General features: G+C 48.1%; 1 protein-coding gene across 5 annotated transcripts in view; it reads right to left on the bottom strand.

Moving 5' to 3' along the window:
• Positions 1-2,500, bottom strand: part of LOC113591681 (adhesion G protein-coupled receptor L3-like) — a 234,625-nt gene that overhangs the window by 58,265 nt on the left and 173,860 nt on the right. For all 5 annotated transcript variants that reach the window (XM_035529972.1, XM_035529971.1, XM_035529968.1 and 2 more), the window contains exon 12: positions 599-782. In XM_035529972.1, the coding sequence (XP_035385865.1) occupies positions 599-782 (184 nt within the window). The remainder of the gene's footprint in view (positions 1-598; positions 783-2,500) is intronic.

Consider the following 2,500-nt stretch of genomic DNA (forward strand, 5'->3'; position numbering starts at 1 on the left):
TCTCAAACAACCCAAACAAGGTTGCTGTTTTAACAGGTTTTGTCATCTGCTTTCTTTACAAGATCACAATATTGACAGCTACAAGCCAAACTAAAGCCTGGTTGTTTTTGTTCTTTTGGGAACACGGCATTCCGCACATATTGAAGGTTTCCACGCCAGCAGTTTGAATCACATCACCGGAGACTGAAAAAAAGCCTCGAGCACTCTGTGACTATTATTTATTTTGCAGAAGCACAACATTTCCACGTGTGTTGAACACTTCCACAATGCAGCCCTAGGCCAGGAAAAGCCCAGCTGACTCGGAAATTCTGCTTCCTGTTGAGTTCCATGGAGCACAGCTCCGATGAATCCTTTCTCCACCCTGATCTACCCTCTCTCCATCCTGATCTACCCCTTCCACACCCTGATCTACCCCCTCTATGCCCTGATCTACCCCCTCCACACCCTGATCTACCCTGACTACACCCTGATCTACCCCCTCTATGCCCTGATCCACCCTTTTGACCAGGGTGTGTTTAATTCCATAATCTCATGAAAGACTACAGATTAAGAGTGAAACATTAATCTAGGCGTGTGTGCCTCAGGGCGCGGGACTCACGGATGTTGTTGGTGTTTTCCTGGACCACGTCGGTCTTCAGCAGGTTGTCGGCCAGCACGAACGCGCCTTGCTCCACAGTGTCCAGAAGCATGGTGGCAGCGCGCAGCTGTTCCCCGGACGACAGCTCCGCCCACGCCGCATGAGCCTCGGGCTGAAGCAGGTTGTTTACCGTCTCCACCATCGCCTAGGAGACAAGGCAGCGTGAGCCAGCGTGAGGCCAGATTGAACCTGCGTGAGTCGACGTGAGCATGGCGCCTGCAGCCGCAGGTGCGGTGTTGAGATGGGGATACCCCCCCCCCCCCCACTACGATACGTTTAGACCACAGCCAAGATCCTTACGGGCAGTTTCACAATGTAAATGGTATTATGGTCAAATTATCATGGAAGGATTTTAAAAGAAGCTTCACAAATATTGATGAGTAAGATTAACAGAAGGAAAAATCTTTCGTTTTTAGGGGAAGATTATTTATCATTATCATTATCATCTCATTTCCGTATGAGGTGCATCTATCCAATAGGGCTTCACCTCGCAAACTAAAATCTGCATATTTACATCAGGGGATGCTGTGTGGATGCTGGCGCTCGTTGCCGGACACAGAAGCACCTGCTCTCAGCTCTGATTGGTCGCCTGTTAATGCGGTTTAACCTCCATTAATCACACCTGCTCCGTTTCCACTGCCTCCAGTAAGCGACACACAGCCGAGAGCCAAACATGTGATTTAACAGCTGAAACGCTGACAGGAACACTAAAGGGTGTAAGAACAATTCCCAAGCAAAGTGCAGAGAAGTTGGAACCTGCTGGACTCATCACATCTGTGATAAACCTCTTAAAGAAAAGTAGCAATTAAGAAGAAAAACGTAAGTCAGAGAAGTGGCGGCGTCCTGCAGGATGTCGTGTGGGATTGCCGTTTATAAAGGACGAGAGCGTAGCGTGAGTCAGAGTGTGGCGAGGCAGGGGAGTCACTACAGACGCACACCGCCCGCAAGCTTTTGATCAATGGGTTGTGAAAGAGAGTTTGGCAAACCTATAAGTGTGTGTGTGTGTGTGTCCTGCTGGTCTGGATATTCACACTGATATTATAACAACTAGATCAGTCCATATATCCATAAATCCTATAGCACGTGGGCTGAGGTTGTGCTGCTAGACACCAGTGGCTGTGTGTCTGTATGTGTGCGTGTGGGTGTGTGAGTGCGTGGGTGTGCGTGTGGGTTTGTGTGTGTGGGTGGGTGGGGTGTGTGTGGGGTGTGTGTGGGTGTGTGAGTGCGTGGGTGTGCATGTGGGTTTGTGTGTGTGGGTGGGTGGGTGTCTTTTGGAGTTTGCATGTCTGTCTATGTATGTGTGTAACTTTGCATGTGTTCGTTAGTCTGTCTGTGTATGTTTGTGTATGTGTGTGTCTGTTAGGGTCGGTCTGTCTGTCTGTGTGTATTAATCCAAACTGCTGACGCAGGAGGAGAGGGGAATTGTGGGTAGTTGGCTAAAGAGGCCGCTCCAGGGTGTGTGGGGTGTGTGGGGTGTGTGTGTGGGGTGTGTGTGTGGGGTGTGTGTGTGGGGTGTGTGTGAGTGAGAGTGTGTCTAATCATAAGTTCTACAGTTCTTAAAATAGTTTATGTTCAGTCTGGACTCTAATGTAGAGAATCCTGCTTGTTAATACCTACCTAACTTGATGGATCTGAAAAAGGATGTCACCTAGGAGACGAATCTTTAATTTACCACACTAAAATAACATACTTGGCTTTTCAAAAATAAATTTTAGATCATTTTAGGATGGTAGCCATACAGCTCTAAATCTCCCAACACACACACACACACGTACACTGACACACATACAGGCACACAAACACACAGATATATATGTACACCACACACAAGCACACACAAACACGCACACACCACACACAAGC

Source organism: Electrophorus electricus, chromosome 9 (genome assembly GCF_013358815.1).
Source record: "Electrophorus electricus isolate fEleEle1 chromosome 9, fEleEle1.pri, whole genome shotgun sequence".
Taxonomy (NCBI): domain Eukaryota; kingdom Metazoa; phylum Chordata; class Actinopteri; order Gymnotiformes; family Gymnotidae; genus Electrophorus; species Electrophorus electricus.